We start from the raw sequence: 19896 nt of genomic DNA on the forward strand, positions 1-19896 counted from the left end.
TTGCTATTATGAACCATAGCGACTACCTTGCAACTGTATCTTCATATTCCTGAAGGTAACTTTGGAGGACAAACCCCTAATGTGGAATGGCTGGGTTAGAGAGTCTGTCTATTTAACATTTTGATAAACAGGGCCATCTTGCTCTGAAAAAGGTTGAAACCCTACATTGGACACAGTTGCCAAATACCCTGTATTAGGCTGGTGTATCTGTTCCCCGGCTTCCTCGTACCCCACACTCCGGCCGCCAGCCCTAGCCCCCTTGCCTGGGAGGGCACACTCCTTCCCCAGTCTGCTAGTGGTCTGCAGCTGAGGACTGTAATGGGGAACATATCCATATTTCCCCCTTTTCTCATCCTTTGGAAATGAATTCATCTTATTCCTTTACTAGTTTCATTTCCATTCCAAGTAACCTATATTTTTAAAAACAAATGGAAGAAATGGAGGATAAGTAAGAAGAAGTTGTATTTCTTGGCGCTTTTGTTCCTGCACTATTTGAAATCTTTGTGGGGGTGGGGTATAAAACAAAAGGCTAAATTTAGTTAAAAGATGTAGTTTTGATATCTATTAAGTTATTTGACATCACCAGTTAAACTTGCACTTGATAATCTAATTTTGTTTCACTTCTAAAACAAATGCATTTCCATTGCCTTTTCTATTCTGGATAATTTTATACATTTAAAAAATGCCTTATTATTTTATTACCACGTTTTTGGAATCTTTTTGTTGTGGTTTCAGGTGTTTGTAATACCGATAACTTCAGTTTGTTATCCATTACAATCGACTATGGCCCATTTGGTTTTATGGAAGCCTATAACCCAGGTATGTGTGATTTATATGTAAATATGTATGTATATACACACATATATCTTATTTCACTAAAAAGTGATTACAGGTTTATTTTAGATAAATTGTTATAGCTAATACAGTGATGGGGTAGTAGAAAGAATCGGATTCATTCATAAAATGGTCATTTTATGTGGTACTAAATGTTCCAGGTGCTACAGGGATACAAAAATGAGCCCTTTGTGGTCTTTGCCCTTAAGGAATCACATATTAGAGAAGATGACAGGGAGGGTAGTAGGGAACCTGTGTGAGAGAGATGCAGGTTTGACTTCTGGCATCTGAGCCATAGTGGCTCTGTGCCCTTCCCTGGATAAGTTACTTAACTTCTCACCTTACCAACCTGTAAAATGGAGGCCATAGTAACACAGTCCTTACAAGGAGGGATCCAAGTGGGCTCTGTGGAGGATGTGATACTTGAGGTGGAGTTTGAAGTACATTTATGATCACCTGAATATTCTTTTTTTAAAAGATTTTATTTAGGTGGGGGAGAGAGAGGGAGAGCGAGCATGAGCAGGGGGAGGAGCAGAGGGAGAAGGAGAGGGAGAAGCAGACTCCCCGCTGAGCAGGGAACCTGATGCAGGACTCGATCCCAGGACCCCGGGATCATGACCTGAGCCGAAGGCAGACACTTAACCAACTGAGCCACCCAGGTGCCCCTGATCACCTGAAAATTCTTACATATTAGAGTTGTATTCCTCTATTAGGCAAATATTCATATTGAAAAAGAATTTCATGTGTATGGGTAGTAAGTGTTTATGTTACTTTTTTAGTTAAATGTTTAATGTCAGAAAGATTTAATAAATGTAAACATATCTAGTGAATATAAATTTATTAAGTTTAAATATAAACTTAGGGAGAGGCTATTTATTACAATTATCTCCACTAAAAAATGCTAATATTTTTATTTTAAACAGATTTTGTCCCAAACACATCTGATGATGAAAGAAGATATAAAATAGGAAATCAGGCCAATGTTGGGATGTTTAATTTAAACAAGTTGTTGCAAGCTTTAAACCCATTACTGGATCCTAGGCAAAAGCAGCTGTGAGTAAATCCTAAATCCACTAATTAAATCTGTATGAAAATACAGTTTGTATAATGATCATTTTTTGAAGCTAACATTTTAAAAACCATCTTATTATTTAGTCTTTAATAATGAAGTCATTTCAAACTGTATTTTTTTCTAGTACAGTTTTGGCTTTTTCCCACAGTTATCAGGATAAAGTGTTTCCCTGTTTATTGCTTTTTAGGTGTTGTGAAATTTTGCTTATTTCTTCTTTGATCTAAGGGTTATTTATCACTGTTTTTCTTAATATTTAATAGTTGGGCTCATTTTATTCATATATTTTTATATGTGTTTGGTAAAATCTATTTAAAATGTGTTAAGGTTTCTTTGTGGCCCCAATATAATGAATTTTGTGAGTATTTCATGTAGTCAAAAGTTTTACTATATCAAATTAAGTGTATTGAATGTATTATTCAAGACCTTTATGACTCTATTTTTTTATCTATTCGATAAATTTGATACATAAGAGATGTGTATTAAAATCTTCCACTTTTTTTTTTTAAAGATTTTATTTATTTATTTGACAGAGAGAGACACAGCGAGAGAGGGAACACAAGCAGGGGGAGTGGGAGAGGGAGAAGCAGGCTTCCCACAGAGCAGGGAGCCCGATGCGGGGCTCGATCCCAGGACGTTGGGACCATGACCTGAGCCGAAGGCAGATGCTTAACCGACTGAGCCACCAGACGCCCCTAAAATCTTCCACTTTAACTGTATTTTTACTAAGTAGTTTTTTGTAATTGTTTTAAATTTGCATATTTTGCTGTTGTATTATTGGTACATACAGGTTTTTACTTATATTTCCTTAAAAAAAAAGTGCCCTTTAGCCCAGCATAATCACCCCCTTATCTTGATTTATCCTTTTAACTCCAGATTTCAATTTATCTGGTATTAATATTATGATTCATGCTTTCTTTTTGTTGGATTTGCCTTGAGTCTCACTTTGTTTTTTTACCTTTATCACTTTGTTTTAAAGCGTATTTTGTTAAAACAAACAACACATGTAGCCAGGTTTTAACTCAATATGATGGTTTCTGTCTTAATAGAAGTATGTAGGCTGTTCATATTTATTATAACAACTGATTGATTTTATTCCTGCCTTACATCATGCTTTATCTTTATTTTATGTATCAGTCCCCCCCCCCCGACTTTCCTTATCTTTTTCTGATTTGAGCAGTTCATTCATCATCCCTCCAACCTTGATTTGGACACTACTGTATTCTCCACCCGCCACTGCTAATTATCTTCCTTTTTCTGCCACTTTCTCTACTGTTACGGGAAAATGAGTTCCCAAATACTTTTCCTTCGCTAAGATTCTACTGGCTTATTGTTTTCCCCCTCCATCTCAATGAGACTCAGAATGCTTTTACGTTTTACCTCTGAGTACCCAACTGCTAGATTTTGCTAATAAGATAGCTTAGTATTTTGAATTTCAGACTGTTGTAGGTTTTCCCTTAAAGTGTATCTCTCCCGTCTTAAGAGTCCTTGCCATTGTGCTTCCCCCACCCGCACACGCATACATATCTAATAATTTCACTGCTGGCCACCACTTTTTTTTTTTTAAAGATTTTTATTTATTTATTGAGAGAGAGAGAGAATGGTAGAGAGCACGAGAGGGAAGAGGGTCAGAGGGAGAAGCAGACTCCCCGCCGAGCAGGGAGCCTGATGCGGGACTCGATCCCGGGACTCCAGGATCATGACCTGAGCCGAAGGCAGTCGCTTAACCAACCGAGCCACCCAGGCGCCCTGGCCACCACTTTTTATTCATGGTTCCATCTCGAAGTCTCTGTTTTGATTACTCTATTATTTACTGGGGTATAGAGGTGATATATTTTCTGAATTCTTATATAACCGTTACTATTTTTATTTTACTCCGACAGATAATTGAGATGTAGGGTATTAGATTATGGATTTACCTGTGTGTAACAGAAACCCAAAATAATAGTAGTTTGAGCAAGATGGACATGCGTTTTCTCTCCCATGAAAGCGTGCAGGTTGGTAATTGAGGACTAGAGTGAGGACTCTGCTGTCTGAGTCTCAGACTGCTTTCAGCTTTTCATCCCGCCTTGCACTGCGGGTAGTCCTCAGGGTCTGAGATGGGGCACCGTCTGTAACATCCAAATTCTGTGTGGCAGCATGGAGAAGAAGAAAAGAGGCAAGTCCTCACTACTGAAGGGTACATGTCAGAATTTGTGCACATCACCTCTCTCTTTTCACATTAGCCAGAACTGTAAAGCGTAGGAGCCTTACATTGTATCAGCTTAGCTTCACTGGTCCAAATTCCCCTTCCCTGTATGGTTATGGCCCAAGAGAAGTTTGCAGGATCTGGAAGGTGGAAGTGAGGCAGCAGCACAGTTACACCCAGAAGGCTGGGCTAGAGTCAGGCCCCACTGCCGCTCACACGTATTGCCGTCCATCTGCTGGTTCATCGTGCTGGTGTGGGGAGAGAGCCAAGTGGAGTCCTGGGCCAGGGTGTGTACTGCTCCGTGGTGAGGGGCCCTGGCTCATCCTGCAGCTGACCTGCTCCACTGAGCTTAGACACTTGGGGTTTAGACATGGGTTTCAGTTTGTGTACATTCCAGTTTGTCTTCACTGTCTCCAGTTTCACATCCAGTTTTCTGTCCTCTCCTTGCTGCTGACGTTGAGCCCCAAAACCAGACACAGAAGCAACAGTATGATATGTCATTCTTCACTGGCTCCCACAATCACGGAAGGTCAAATCCCTAAGATATACCCCTTGTCCTCTAGCACCAATAGTGGTTCTGCTTCTCTGACTGTAACCACATCCCCAGCAAGAGAAATCTCTGCTATTGCTTAACTGTTGACTTCCCTCCATTCATTTCTTTTTGTGCTTCTGGCACTCCATTCTTTGTATGAACCCTCCATATGTCCCCAAGTCTCTTACTTTTTTCCTTATGCTTTCCATTTCTTTGTATTTTTGCATAGTGTTTTTTATACACTTTTTAAAAAATATTTATTTATTTATTTGACAGAGAAAGAGAGAGCACAGGCAGGGGGAGCAGGCAGAGGGAAGGGAGAAGGAGGCTTCCCTGCTGAGCAGGGAGGCCAGTGTGGGGTTTGATCCCAGGACCCTGGCAGATGCTTAACTGACTGAGCCACCCAGGTGCCCATTGAATAGTGTTTTGTAGTATTTCTTCTCCCCGATTTCCTAGGCTACCAAATTTGAGTCTCAAGAGTAACCATTATCCCCCTCAATTCATCCACTGAATTTTTAGTCTGAAATACTAGCTTGTAGTTCCAGAAGGTCTCCTGAGGCATAGTTTATTCTTCTGAAGTGTCTTATTATTTTTTTCATATTGTTATCTGTCTCCACTAGCTGTTCCATTGTATTAGGAGCCAACTGTTCTGGCCTTCTTTTGTTTTTCCTCTCTCTGGGTATGAGAGGAAAACACTTAGGCGCTGTGTTATTTTCCTTTGCCTCTCTGCTGGGGCTCTGCTCCAGTTAAGCGGTCGTACCCCTTTCTTGGGCTGGCAGAGTACCTGCAGGCAAGTTTTTAGCTCTCCACTGGGCCTCTCGTAGGCTGCCTCTCTGCTCCCAGCTCTCCCAAGTAGTCAAGGCTAACATTCTCCCACCTTCGGAGGTAGAGAGGTTTTAGCAGCTCTCCTGTAGCTGCTTGGAAGCCAGGGAACCCACTGATTTTTTGCAGTTAACATTTATGTAGGTAGGGCCCTTAACGTCTTTGCTCTGCTCGGCCATGCTGTACCTCAACAGTGAGGGCCTGCAGCCATGCTCAGACCCTCCAGGGCCTGCCTGCCTGCTCCAGGCCCTCGCAGCTCTGAGGCCCAGCACAGGGGCTGAATTAGAGCAGGGAAGGGCAGGCACCAAAAATTCATTTGAACCGCCATCTTCCTTTGACATCTCTGGTTTAGTGTTTGGCCTTGAAGACTTTTAAAGGAAATCACTTATTCCCTTTCTGGTGGTTCCTTGTGGTTGGGGCGGGGTGGGGGGGCTTCCTTAGAGTACACAGTCCTTCTCTGGCTCCACTTACTCCTCTCTGGGGGACAAAGGGTTAATGATCCGTTTGATGAATTTGGGAGAAGAAACTAAACATGTGTGACTCATCCTAGTAATACCTCTCTTTTTGGACATCTGCCTGACCAGAGAAAGCCTACATTTTCTGCTTTTTTATATGAAGAGTTTGCAGGGGTGTGCCCAAATTGGGGAGGTCCATAGTTGTAACTGTTACTCTAGTAACTGAGTGAACAAATCTTTCTAATTTAGGCACAATATATTAACATGCCGATTATCCATAGACTTAAGCCTATATTTTCGAGACTAGCTTTTATCAATAATAAAGCTGAACTTTTTTTTTTTAAGATTTTATTTATTCATTTGAGACACAGAGATACAGAGAGAGAGAGAGCATGAGCAGGGGGAGAGGCAGAGAGAGAGGGAGAAGCAGGCTCCCAGCTGAGCCAGGAGCCAGACGTGGGGCTTGATCCCAGGACCCCGGGATCATAACCTGAGCTGAAGGCAGACGCTTAACGACTGAGCCACCCAGGAGCCCCTAAAGCTGAATTTTTAATCTCAGTCTGAGTATTGTGTGACCTCTCATTCTGAATTCAGGCTGAAGAAACAAGTGTACATGGTTGCCTTTTTAAACAACAGAATAAATAATAAATAGGCATCATTGTAATGTTTATAATTAGTTACTCGAAATATCTTGCATATGTATACGAATAAGCATGAATAATAATCTAAGTACATTAATAATCACATAGAATGTTAAGATATTTCTTGACATAACCACTGGACATTGAACTCCTTGAGGGCAGGATCACATTTTAATCATTTCTGTGTCTCTAAGCTATTTGCTAGAAGATAAAGCATATTTTTTTTTGAAGATAGCATATTTAACTTGACTCTCTTCCCCACCCCTCCCCCAAATCTAAAATTGGCCATTTCCAGTACAACATCCCAAGTGGAAGGCAAAGCATATAGTAATTTCATTAACCCTAGGTAGCAAAAAGGATTACTACAATAAAGATGAGTTTTATATATGATCTATGGTTTCCTTAATATAATTCAGAAATATATTGGTAATATATCATAGTTCAAAATCAAAGCAATATAAAACAATTTTCATTAAGCAGTCACTCTTGTCTCCATGAATTTTATATCCCTTTTGCCTTGCAGAGTTCATTTATTTGTTCAACAAATATTTATTGAGGTGCTCAGTATGTGCCAGACACTGTTCTAAGTACTAAGGGGACAGCAGTGAATCAAACAGCATGTTAATTGGGCCCTTGTGTTACTTACTTCTGGTGGGAGAGGCAGTCAAGCAGAATAAATAAGTTATGTAGCTTATTAGAAGGAGATAAATACAATGAAGAAAAATAAAGCAGGGGATAGGGAATAAAGGGAGGGAAGGTTTGCAGTTTTAAAAGGATGGTCAGTATGTCATTCAAGCAAAGGCTTGAAGAAGTCACAGGAGCAAGCCACACGGATGCCTGGGAGAAGAGTGCTCCGGGTGAGGGACCAGCCTGTGCAAAGGTCCCGAGCAGGTGTGTGTGGGGTGTTTAAGGAACAGCAAGGAGGCTCCTGTGGCTGCCTCAGAATGAGCAAGGGGAAAACTTACATGGGATGAACTCAGTGAGGTAAAGGCAGTGGGGCTTCAGAATGAGTTGAGCTTTTATATGATTTAAAATACATTTAAGAATATTAAGAAGTAGAAACTTAATTTGTTTCAAGATGAGTTTAAGGTTAAGAATGCTTTAATCTTTATATTTTCATGAAACATATGAATTGAGATTGATAAATATAATTACCATATTTGTATTTCACATGTGAAAAGGCTCACTTTGTTCTTGTAAAATGTGATTCAAGAATGTTAATTTTAAATCAAGTCTAATTGTCTTTCCTTTTTTGTCCCTGTAGAGCTGCTCAGATTCTTGAGGGGTATCCAGTTCTTTATTATACAAGGTTTGTCCTTTTGAATAGGGATATTAAAGCATCCTGGTTGATTTGAGGACAATTCTTAAAATAGTGAGAGTTGAACTGAATTGACATTTCTATTTCAGATTTAGAGACTTGTTCAAAGCCAAACTGGGGTTACTTGGAGAGAGGAAGGGTGATGATGATGTAATTGCATTTCTCTTACATGTGAGTTTGTCATTTTCTCTTTTTTTTTTCTGACTAACTTTTGAATTACTAATCAGCATATCCTTGAAGACTTGAGATTGATAAACATAATTATTCTCATTAGCTCATGGAAAAGACAGAAGCTGATTTTACAATGACATTTCGGCAGCTCAGCGAGATTACCCAAAGCCAGTTAGAGGAGCTCAACATTCCCCAGGTAGTCATTTGTGACATTTGGTTTTCTCTTAATTAAGTTTTCTTTAACAGATGTATTGAGGTATTATTTACATGCCATAAAATTCCACTGACCTTATGTATATAATTCAATGATTTTTTATAATTTACAGATTTATGCATTTATCACCACAATTTGATTCTAGAACAGTTCCATCACCCTAAAATAAAGATCCTTTGTGCCCATTTGCAGTTAATCCCTGTTTCCACTCCTAGCCCCAAGCAGCTACTAATTTACCTTGTGTCTCAAGGTTTTCGCTTTCTAGACATTTCCTACAAATGGAATCATACAAAATGTGGTCTTTTGCACTTGGCTCCTTCATTAGCTGAGTTTTGAGGTTCATCCATATTGTTACCTGTATCAGCAGATCTTTCCTTTTTGTCGCTGAGTGGTACTCCACTGTATGGATATACCATCTTTTGCTGATCCATTTACCAGTTGATAGACATTTGGGTCATTGCCCCTTCTTGGTTATTGTGAATAAATACTGCTCCAAACACTCATGTACAAGTTTTTGTGTGAACATATGTTTTCATTTCTCTTGGACAGATACTAGGAGTGGAATCATGTCTTATTAATTTTTAAATCCTTCCCACCTAACAGTTCCCAGAGCAGCATTGACATTCCATAAATATTTGTTGAATGAATGAATAGATGACTAAATAAAATGCAGTTGCAAATGACGTTTTTTAAAAGTAAATTATACATTATTTAAAGGAAGGCTTTTGAAAATAAATAAAGGAAGGCTTTTGGATAACATAAGTATTCACATGTAACCTCTATAAGGACTTGGTTTATCTTAAATCATGCCATTACATGAATTTCCATGAATTAGAATTTTAGACTTGAATGTCATATAAAGAAAAGGAAAATATTCTTTTTTAGTATTACTTCTACTTGAAATAGCATGTCTTAAAAAAATCTGGAAATTACAAGTTATTAAAGAACATAATTTAAAGTAACATGAAGTTAAAATAAACAGAACGAATATTAATATAATAAGCAGCCTATTACCGCATTTTCACTTAGCAATTCTGGGCACTGAAGATGATTTCAGAGCACAAGCTTTTTCCTGCCTGGGTGTCCCAGTACCTTTTGAGACTGAAGAGGTAAGGTAATCTAACCACTTCTGAAAAAGCATGTGATGTATTACTTTAGCAGAGGTACCCTTCGAGTCTTCCTTCAACTTTTCATCATTTCCTTTTTAATCCTGGGTACTTTGCACCCGCTGAGGCGTCCATGGCAATACCTCACCCATGGAGACAGCCCAGGTCTGTTCACCTCAACTCTGATAATGCTGCTTCCCCAGGTACCCCGGAGAGCCCATACCGTGAAGCGCTGGAGGAGAGCTCCTCAGGCTTCTAGACTATTAGTTGTCACATCATATACATTTGTAAGACTTACTTTGCTTCATAAATTACAGTGAAGTAGAAGCAACAAACTTGGGAGTAAAGACATTGTGGGTAGTGGCCTCTGAAGGGAGAGACAGGGAGAAATAGTCCTTCCCAGTTTAATTGCCCCTGAGGGCTCTTTATAAACATGACCATGATTAATCAAGAAAAGAAAAAATGGAATTATTTTCAGAAAACTGTTTAAGATAAAGAAAGGTATCAGACAAGTTAGTTTTTTTTAGACAAAACTTTTTTAATTTGTAAAAATAAAAGGTTTGGGATTAGCTAAAATAACTAAACAAGGTAGTATTTTATATGTTATGTAATCAAACTCAGTATTTTCTATCTTCCTTTCAGACCACTGATTCAATGTGATTTTTAAATGTTTTTTTCCCCAATATTTGTCTTGTGAAATAATTCCCACCCTTTTGAAAAAAAGATATGAGGAGACAATGGTTAATTTTGTCCTTTGTTTTATTCTTTGTTAGTAACATGAATGATTCAGATTCTGAAAGAAGAAAAAGAATGACAAGTGAGTAAACCTTTTGATTTTTCAACTTTAAGGATTATCACATAAAAGCAACATTTTTTTGAAAGCCGGAAGTAATTACTTGAGGTAATTACTTGAAGTAATTACTTGAGTAACAACCAAGGGTTGTTTTTTGTTTTTTGGGTTTTTTTTTTTTGGCTTGTTTTTAACTAGAATAATTCTAGTTAAGTATATTTTAGTTGAAGTGTCATCTATGAGCCTTTCTAAATGACCTTTAACAGTATAACAGTTTGCATACTGATGTTAATATTGTCCTAAAAGATGGTAAAGAGACAAGGTAGTTTGGGTTATGGGGGCAAGAATGTGAGTTTGGGGATCTGGCAGATGAATCTCATCTTGCTACCTTTTAGCTGCATGATCTGCAAGATACTTAATTCTGAGTTTCAAGGCCCTTAGCTATTGTAAAATGGGGATATTTTGCAGCGATGTTGTAATGATGAGCAATAATATATGTAAAGTATCCTGTTACAGTGCATGGGCCATAATACACATCCAGTAAGTGATAGCTCTAAAAAGAAATCATCTCTGTATATCAATTTTAGTTTACCATGTGACTTCACACTTGGTTTGGAAAATAAAAAAATGGAAGTTAGTTCTTTCTACAGTGTGGATTCTAACAAGATCAAAGACGTTCAGAGAGTAGGTTCAAAGTCCTTGATTCCTGTTGTCTTACTTAGGACTTGTTATAGAGAGCTAGTGTGTGTCATCGGGGTGGCCGATTTGTGTGAGTGAAATAAGGCTGATGCTAACATTCCATGTTAGATTAGGGAGTGAGATTGCTTCTTGAACTCAGGACATTATTAGAGAAATAAAACTAAGTTTAGGGGCACCTGGGTGGCTCAGTCTGTGAAGGGGCTGCCTTCGGCTCAGGTCACGATCCCAGGGTCCTGGGATGGAGCCCCGCTTTGGACTCCCGGCTCAGCGGGGAGCCTGCTTCTCCCTCTCTGCGGTTCCCCCTGCCTGTGCTCTTTTGCTCCCTGTCTGTCCAATAAATAAATAGAATCTTTAAAAAAACAAACAAACAAGTTTAGCTTTTACAGGGAAGTGAGTGATCTCTTCGGGGCTCAGCATGGAGTCGTTGCCAGCCACTTCTGTCCACTGGTGCAGTCATACAGAATTTATAAGCCAACTCAGAATGTGGACACTCAGCAGTTAAGAGAAAGAAGAAATTGGAAGACTAACATGTGGTGACAGTTTTTAGTTTTTGGATTTGTTTGGTTATGACAGGATGGATGAGGTGGTAAATGAAAGAAATTTAATGAACTCAAGGCTGCAGCTTTCAGTTATTTTAGAGAAGCTAGTGCTGAACAATGTGCTCTCAAGGAAGGGAAAAAGATAAATTTCTACAAAGAGCGGTCTGATAAAAGTTGATAATGATAGTGCAGTTATTTTTTTAAAGGTACACTTCCATACGTTATTACTATATATTTAATTGATAGGAAAATGCAAATATGTAAGAAATTGCACAAATTCATGTAACAGTGTGTACCAGGGGTGTGGAATTGAAGAACTGAACAGGCATGAAGAAATAAAATATCTAAGAAGAGTGTCCAGTGTAGTGAAGTCTGAATCTTCATTTCCCTTCTAGGGTCTTCATTTCTCAGCTCTTGACCTGAGTTTCTTTTCCTTAGAGGGTCAGTATGGTCTGGCCCCCGGAGTTGGACCAGCTGTACCTGAGCTCTGGTTCGGCCATTTATTTCCTAGATGTTATTAAGCAGGTCACTCGATTCCTTCATCCCTCTTTTTCTCTTTCTGGTGTGTATATATACTTTTTTAGTGGCTTTATTGAGGTATAATTTACATCACAAAGTTCATTTTAAGTGTACAGTGATTTTTTTATAAACTAAATTTAAAAAACTGTGCAATCATGACAGTCCAGTTTTAAAACAATTCTATCCATTTGACTTCACTTTTGTTTCCTCATCTATAAAATGCATTTACATCATGGATTGTTGCACAAAATCAGGAGATGGTAGTTGGCACATAATAAGTACTCAATAAGTATCAGCTATTAAGTTAGTATAGAGTACACTAAATATCTTTGTTGGGAAGGCTGGGATGACTATGATGACTATGTTTTTTAGAAACCAAAAGGCTAATAATATATTGCTGTTGTATATTGTTTCAAAACATTAAAAAAAAATCAATAGTAGATTAGGGGAAGACTTTTTTTTTTTTAGTAGGCTCCACGCCCAGTGTGGAGCCTTGAACTCATGAGCTATGATCCAGAGTTGCATGCTCTACCAACTAAGCCAGCCAGGGATTCCAGGGGAAGATTTGCTTTAAAATTTTTTTGTAAATGCTCCAAGTTGCAAGCAATGGGAACATCAAAGATGAGTGTTTTAAAGGTCTTAGAATTAAAAAAAAAAACTCTATAAAATTTATAATTTTTAAGCCTCCGAATAACTCTATGATCATAAGCCACCAGAAGGCATTGATCACTTCTCTTCTGTGTCACATTGTGCCCACCCAGCCCAAGATCATAGTAAAATCTTGTTTGAGAAATGCTTTTGATTACTGTCGGTACTGTGCCCTGACAGTGGCCATTGTATCTCCAGCATGATGCGATTGGGTTTATATTGCTGGGGGGAGATCTTAAAAAGCTCTAAAACAGCTACATCTGCAATAAAACTAACTTGGTTGTAATTCTGAAAATGCATCAGTGTAATTCTGCTTTCTTTGTGCCTAGTAGTGAATTTGTGGCACATGCTCCAAAGAATCTTTACTTGTTCTCCGAACACAGGTTATTAGAGCTCAAGGCCAACTATGTTGAAATCCTGGGTTTGAGCTTCATTGGAAGACACAGCCATATGCCCAGTGATCATGGAGAATGAATTGGCCCCGACTGGGATTGGCTCAGCCCAAACTTCTCTCTTTTGGAAAAGAAACAAAGAGAATGCTAGTATGAGACATTGCAAGTCAGAGACATTTCCTTTGTGTGCTGAGGACTCTCAGTAGAAATTAAGCAAGATCATTTGGGAAGCAAGGTGAAAGTGCTCTCAGTTAAGGTGTAGTATAAATTGTGACCTCAAGTAGGTATTTCAGACTTGACCTTTTGTAGATAATAGAATAAAAGAAAAATTTCCTTCTTCATTCTTCCTCCTGGACATTAAAATAGAGAGACAGAGAGAAGGAACAATGGAAGATGCTACATTTGTAATCATTTTTCTCAAAGTATTTTAATAACTAACAATGAGAGTAAGATTTATTTTTATTCAGTTAGATAAATGATAAATAGAACTACCATTTTCCAGTTTCATTGCCAGCCTATGAGAGATTAATTCCGTTTAATAATTTGAAGAGTTCAGTGTTTTATGGCCACCGAATCTGCTGACTTTCTGATAACGTTAATTTTTTCCATTTGTATGGTAGCAGTGACGTGCTTTATTTATATTATGATGTGGTCAGTAAAACATAGTCTTAAATCTCTTTCAGCACTAAATTTGCTTATTCAGAAACATATACTTAGCCCCTATTACATGCCCCTTTTTGTACAGTCACTCTGTTGAAAGGTGAAACTACAAAGATGAATTTGAGCCCTGTCCGTAAGTAGTCAACACTCTAGTGGATCAGGGATTACCACATTACATGGAACTCTGGCAGGGTTTGTGTGTGGACAGAATCCTCACTAACCGACTGCTTAAAATTTTATTGCCAAAAGAAATAACCCACCAACAGAAAATTCCCAACTAGATAAAAATGTACAGAATCCAATAACTCCTCAAACAATCTTATAAACAGATCTATAATTTTCTGATTTTCAAGTAGTTTGTATATTTAAAACTTGGTCCAAAGCACTTCTGCTTGTAGCTGAAATTTCTAGTACGTTTTAACAGTATTTCATTGCCAGGTTTCTAGGCAATGTTTGTCAAATTTGTCAAACATTTCATTGGAAGGCTCTGCTCTCCCTCTGCCTATGCTGAGCATTTCCACAATTCCCCTTGCATGTTAGTTTCCTTTTTGTTTAAAGATTGTATTTTCTGTGCAAATGTGTCTTGTTTTAAACAAGTACTGTATGAATTCTTTAAAATTTGAAAAATGCAAACTTATAGAAAGACTAAAAAAAAAAATCCTGTTTTCCCAAATACAGTTATTATTTACTTTTTGCATTTACTTCTAGTCTCTCTTTCTCTGTGTGTGTATTGATTAGGAGAAAAATGTAGTAGTAATCATACAATGGTATAATTTAGGTCTTTTTTTTTTCTGCTAAAAGTAAATAAGGCATTTTCCCTTGCTGCTTCATTCTTTATAATGTAACACTTTTAACAGCTGCATAATATTTCTTTGAAAGGGTATGCAGTGTTTTACTTAATTATTCCCCTACTAAGTATTTAAATTGTTTCTGGTTTTCCTTAATATAAATAATACTTTTTTTATGTTTAAATTTGTTTTCATAGACTATGTTCCTACAGAATTACTGGGTCACAGGGCACTTCTTATAACATTAGATTATATGTCGTAACTTGGTAGATTGTTAAAACCAAGTTGAAAGGGAATTTGTATGTTTCCTCCATTCAAGTAGCTCAGCAAACTGTTGAGAATCACAAAATGATGATTCCTGGAATTTCTGTTGTGCTAGTGGGGAGAAGCATCCCTCCTTTCCATTCAGTTGATAAATTATTTTGGAAAAGGCTCATCTCAACTAAAGACGTAGTTTCTGGAATTTTTCTAAATGTGCCATTATTATAATACCTTTAAAATGACAAAATGCATGGTTACTATAAAAAATATAAATTTATAAAGAGTTTTGCCTGCATGTAACCTTTCATGTTTGCTCTTGGCAGCATTAACTTTGAGCAGTCCTACTAAGTCAGACCTGGATTCTGAGCTTAAAGATGTTAAAAGCAGCAACTTCTCTCCCCCACTACCTCCACTTAGGCTAACGGGCCTAATTCAGATGCATTCACTACTTTCTCCATGCTTTAGAAAGTGCTTAGTGAACTGAACATGGTGAAAAAACCAAAGTAGTGATGAAACACTGAAGAGAAAAAACAAATACAGTATTGCTCATAACGCTCAAAAAAGTGTTTTCTGTGCCATAATAGTGCACATTGTTTATAAACAACAAAAATGGACTGATGCTGATCGTTTCTTCTCATTTGCACCTTCCAGCACAGTTTTTTTTTTTAATTTAATTTTATTATGTTATGTTAATCACCATACATTCCAGCACAGTTCTTAAAGCTTATCCAATTTGGGGGATAATTTCATATGGCCTGTATGGACTTAGTAATTTATTGTTCCAAAACATGCTTTTCCCCCTTAAGCTGTTAATCCTAGGTATGTACTGAAGAACTGGATGGCAGAATCTGCAGTGCGAAAAGCAGAAAGGAATGATTTTTCAGAGGTAAGGTGTTTGAGGCTTCTGGCTTTATTTTTATTAACTTTAAGAATTCTTGCTGCCTAGTCTCCCTTTTTTTTGTTTTTCAGTGAATCATTTTTTTTCATAGTTTCTAATTTATTCTTTAATGGATTTAAAATTTTAAAGATTCATTTATATCCCATATCTATATTATTCAGATTTCTGAGGGTCTGATTCTACTGTTTATTGCTTATGTTTTGGACTTCTGGATTTCAATCTCTGAGATCCAGTGAAGCCTGATTTAAGGGTGCTTCTCTGCAGAGGGAATTAGCTTTTTGCTTCTAGCAGGTGTCCATGGCACTAGCCACGTGGGTCCACTTAAATTAACCCTGACAGCAGTGAAGATGGGGTGAACAAAGTCTCCATGCATCTGCCTGGATGAATCCCACATATAATGTTAGGCAAAACAAGCAAGTGGCAAAGGCATATAAGTACCACTTAAACACGGTGTAACACGTTCAATATTATATGCCACATAGGGATGCATACATATATAATGAAAGTAACAAAAGGAATAAAGATGAGAAACATCATCTTCGGACAGTGGGTTACTTTGAGGTAAGGAAGAAATTTGAGTTAGGGAAGGAGATTCATACTGGGCTCTAATCATATTGGAAGCATCTGATTTCTGAAGCTGAGTGGAGGATACACGGGTGTTCATTGTATTGTTCTGCATACCTTCTTGTATGCTTCAAATACTTCATAATCAGTTATTTAAAATGCAATGCACATAGTATATTTTTTAGAAGAGGACTGGCCTTGGCACTCCTGTTGTCACTGTCCTGCCCTGGAGTGGATGTTATCGATGCTGGGCTCTCTCTCTTGCACTGGTCCCACCTCAGAATCATTCTCACCACAGCACGTATATGGTCACTACCAAGGGATTAGAGTTGGCACGAGAGAGAAACTATTTTTGCTATTTCTTTTTTCTTTTAAAGATTTATTTATTTTAGAGCACAAGAGAGCATGTGTGAGTGGGGGGAGGGGCAGAGGGAGAGGGAGAGAGAGAATCTCAAGCAGACTCCCCACTGAATGCGGAGCCCAATGTGGGGCTCGATCTCATGACCCTTTCATGACCTGAGCCGAAATCAAGAGTCGGACACTTAACTGACCGAGCCACCTAGGCGCCCCCTATTTTTGCTATTTCTAATTTGGGACTTGCATTAACTTTTTATTTCAGTAGTTTCATTAGCCTGACAAATCTAGGTTTTCACTTTAGAAAATAAAACATTTTAAAATGTAATCTTTTATGGTATGAAAGAAAGACAAAGAGAAGGGAGAGAGCTCAGTATTTGTCTTTAAATCAGCCAAAGCTGGGGAAACGAAGCACTGTTTCATCAGTTGTTTTGTTGGCTTGTTTCTCCTTCCTTCCCTATCTTTTGTTCCTTGTTTTCTTCCCTTCCCCCAAATTATCTTTGAGTAAGGGTGCAGCACCTACCGTGGGTGGAGAGGCGTCTTCCTAGGTTCAAGTGCACATTCAGGTTCAGGCTGCTCTTGGCCCCACTTGGCTCGGACAGAGGACAGACTGGCTTACCAGCAGGGCAACATCAGGCTCCCCATCTGCAGGAGTTCTTGTGGTCCATGCTAGCACCCGGCACAGCAGCGAAGCTTGGGTGTGCGGGGACAGGGCCCACACTGGGAAGATGCAGGGCAGCCCTGGCTTAAAAGCTTCATGTTCCATAGAAACCAGTACCTCTTGTCACAACCCCATAGGCAGAGTTTCCAGTGTCCCCACAAGAGACCTGCCTCGTACCGAGTCACCACACTAAAGAAAGCCTAAAGCATTTTGTCGGGTGTTTACAGTTCTCCCATCCAGATGCTATTTGTCAGTCATAAGCAATGTTATATGGTTTTATCTATATATATAAATATAAGTATAAATATAAATATATACATATAAGACCTTATCAAGTGACTAGGGGAACAGACCTAGGAAGTTAATTAAGGGTTCAAGTCTCATGCAGGGAAGGAAAAAGATTTTTGTTAAACCTCTGTAAGGAAAACTTTTACACATACAACTTATGTTTACCTGCCTGCATCAAACATTTCTTGAGACTGTATGTGAGGTGCTATGAAGAAGTATGTAAAAATGTATTTAGGGAGATTTTTAGCCAACAAGTGAGATTAGATAGGTATAAAACTAACTTCAACAAAAGGATATGTATAAAGCACCTGGGGGAAGTTAAGAGAGGTTCTAAGAGCACCATATTGATTATGATGAGTCTTCCTATTTTAAATATTAGTAATACAGTAATTTGATCTCTGATCTCTTGGTACTTTCTTAGTATAGATAATCATGCAGCTTTTTCTATCAGAACCAAGTATTCCTTTATTTACACCCAAGAAATGACAAAACCACCAAAAAGTATATTTTAATTGAGGTATAGTTGACATATAACATATTACTTTAATGTCATGATGAGTCAATATTTGTATATATTGTGAAACTATGACCACAGTTAGTCTAGTTAACACCCATCACCATAGATGGTTACAAAAATTTTTTTCTTGTGATGACTTCTTTTAGGATCTGTTTTCTTAGCAACTTTCAAATATGCTGTACAGTATTATTAACTATAGTCACCATGCTGGACATTACATTCCCAGGACTTATTTTATAACTGGCTGGAAATATACATTTTGATCCTAGAATTACTTTTGAAAGAGGTGTGTTCTTTGATGCCTCAGTCTGTTACCAAGGGTCAGATTGCAAATGAGGAAGCAGCATGAGTTGGACTCCATGCCCTTGATTTAGAAAGATGGCAAACCACTGACATTCTTTTATTTTTGTAAATATTTTAGAAAATTATAATTCTCTTAATGCTGTAAAAGAACTTTAAAATTATTGGGACGTATATATATAGTCTTTGTGACAGGGTATGTATTTGCTCTCCTGTTTTAGCACAAAACTAGTACTTAAAGGAACTTTCTGTGGAATGATAGAAATTTTAAGTAACAACTATAGTTGAAATTTTAATAAAACATAAAATGTTTAAATATTTTTAAAGAAATATATATTTAACCTTGTCATTCTGGGAATTTAGAAAATTGATAAGGGTCCTGAGAAAGAAATCTGTATCTATGTGCTTCAATTGTTTGGCAGGTCTGTCTTCTCCAGCACGTTCTTCAGCATCCTTTCCAGAAGCATTCTGCAGCGGAGAAAGCAGGCTACTCCTCACCTACTCCTTCTTGGGCTAAAGACCTTAGAGTTAGCTGCTCCTCTTAATTTAGGGTGAATAAATTAAGGAATACTTCTGTCATTGAATTCGACATAGAGTGATCTATTTGATAAATTCTTAATGACTACATTTTGATGACAACCCCACATTTCATAAAAAGGATTATGTTTGCAAATATTTTTTAATCAAATAAACTGGACCTATTCTTTGGAACAACTTTGTGATCATTTTTGTTCTAATGAATAACTTTGGTGGAATAATAAAATATGTTTGGTAAGGTGTTTGAGTTATTCTCAATAACTGAAAAATCTTATGGCAATCTTTTAATGAACTTGTAAGTATTCATCTATGACATGCTATGTACCCAGTGCTGTGGGGCACATCGGATAAGTATGCAGTTTAACCATACTCCTAGGGCTTTTTTGTCTCTTATAGTGGTTTTCAGACATTAACCAAAGTAAAGAGAATAGTATAATGAACCTGATTTACCAGCCAGCTTAATTATCAATGTGTGATCAGTGTTATTTCATCTACATCCCTACACATTTCCCCTCATTTCTAGTTATTGTTTTAATTGAGGTATAATTTCTGTATCCCCACATAAGTTCCCAGATGTGTTTCATTTAGTTTACAAATATTTCTATACGCATCTCCAAACATTAATGACTGAAAACACATGCCAAACCTTATCACCTTAAGACAACTGAACAACTCCCTAATTCATCGAATCAAATGACTAGTTTTTGGATTTTTCCTATTGTTTTATAAGTTACTATCATCACTATTATTATTTTATAGTTACTTATTTGAATTGGGATCCAAGTAAAGACACATTCGAATTAGATGACAAAATCTCTTGAGTTTCTTTTGATATTTTTGGATACAACCGCCTGCATCTTCTTTTTCCTTGCAATTTTTTGTTTTGGTTGAAGAGAGCAGGTTACTTATCCCATAGTGTGTCCCAGAGTCTGCATTTTGCTGGTTGCATCTCTGTGTTATTGTTTAGCATGTTGCTCTGTCACCTGTATTTCTATAAACCTTCTATTTATCGGAGGAAATACTTGCCATCAGAAGGCAAGTGTGTGTACTTCCACCAACAAGTACATATTGGCTGTCTCTTTTTGTGATATAAGCAGCCCCTGACAGTCATCTCCTTGACCCACTGATTCA

General features: G+C 37.8%; 1 protein-coding gene across 8 annotated transcripts in view; it reads left to right on the forward strand.

Moving 5' to 3' along the window:
- Positions 1-18942, forward strand: part of LOC114217281 (uncharacterized) — a 32827-nt gene extending 13885 nt beyond the window's left edge. For 3 of the 8 annotated variants that reach the window (XM_028114103.2, XM_028114104.2, XM_088025788.1), the window contains 9 exons: positions 736-819; positions 1758-1887; positions 7806-7850; positions 7949-8030; positions 8134-8226; positions 9274-9353; positions 10124-10167; positions 15453-15532; positions 18651-18942. In XM_028114103.2, coding sequence (XP_027969904.1) covers positions 736-819; positions 1758-1887; positions 7806-7850; positions 7949-8030; positions 8134-8226; positions 9274-9353; positions 10124-10167; positions 15453-15532; positions 18651-18773 — 761 coding nt within the window. In that variant the 3' untranslated portion in view covers positions 18774-18942. Of the gene's footprint in view, positions 1-735; positions 820-1757; positions 1888-7805; positions 7851-7948; positions 8031-8133; positions 8227-9273; positions 9354-10123; positions 10168-12928; positions 14456-15452; positions 15535-18650 lie in introns of those variants that run through there. The other 5 variants (XR_003610951.2, XR_015768797.1, XM_028114106.2 and 2 more) reach the window with 5 other exon arrangements.
- The last annotated feature ends 954 nt before the right edge of the window (positions 18943-19896 follow it).

Source organism: Eumetopias jubatus, unplaced genomic scaffold (genome assembly GCF_037043125.1).
Source record: "Eumetopias jubatus isolate StellerSeaLion01/CBP00866 unplaced genomic scaffold, mEumJub1_p1.0 scaffold_8, whole genome shotgun sequence".
Taxonomy (NCBI): Eukaryota; Metazoa; Chordata; class Mammalia; order Carnivora; family Otariidae; genus Eumetopias; species Eumetopias jubatus.